This window comes from Octodon degus, unplaced genomic scaffold (genome assembly GCF_000260255.1).
Source record: "Octodon degus isolate 3935 unplaced genomic scaffold, OctDeg1.0 scaffold00222, whole genome shotgun sequence".
NCBI lineage: Eukaryota > Metazoa > Chordata > Mammalia > Rodentia > Octodontidae > Octodon > Octodon degus.
In genome coordinates, this window is record NW_004524798.1 from 1353040 (window position 1) to 1353586 (window position 547).

The 547-nt window shown below is 76.8% G+C and overlaps 1 protein-coding gene across 7 annotated transcripts in view; it reads right to left on the bottom strand.

The window, feature by feature from the left end:
- Window positions 1-303, bottom strand: part of Msi2 (musashi RNA binding protein 2) — a 376733-nt gene extending 376430 nt beyond the window's left edge. For all 7 annotated transcript variants that reach the window (XM_023705519.1, XM_004645275.3, XM_023705516.1 and 4 more), the window contains exon 1: window positions 75-303. In XM_023705519.1, coding sequence (XP_023561287.1) covers window positions 75-136 — 62 coding nt within the window. In that variant the 5' untranslated portion in view covers window positions 137-303. The remainder of the gene's footprint in view (window positions 1-74) is intronic.
- Between the last annotated feature and the right edge of the window lie 244 nt (window positions 304-547).

The window sequence follows — 547 nt, forward strand, 5'->3', positions numbered from 1 at the left end:
CCGCCGGCCCCGCCGCCCGCCCGCCGCAAGCAGGGCAGCCGAGGCGGCGCGGTGGGCAGAGGCTGGAAACTTACCCGGGGTCGTGCTGGGAGTCGTTGGCGCTGCCCGAGGTGCCTTGGCTCCCATTTGCCTCCATAGCGGAGCCCCCCCGCCCCCCCACCCCCGACACACCGAGCCCCACAGCGGTCGGAGCGGAGCGGCGGCCGGCTCCGAGCCCCAGATCTCCGCTCCCTCCTCCCCCTCCTCGGCCCCCCCGCCCGGGCTCCTCAGAATCGCGCTGCGAGCCGCGGAGCCGGGGCCGCGGCGAGAGCCGTCACACGTGGGCTCGGCTTAGCTCAGCCCCGCCGCCTCGCACACCCCCGTCCCCGTCCCCGCCCCCCCGGCCCATCCCCACCTCTCCCCCTCCTCCTCCCCACCCCCATCCCCTCCTCCTCCGCCTCCGCCTCCTCCCCTCCTCCCCGCGCCTGGGGGGCGGAGTTCTAGAACGTCGTGTAACCAATGCGGTGACGTCACGCACCCCGGGGCGGCCCCGCCCGTCAGCGCGCAC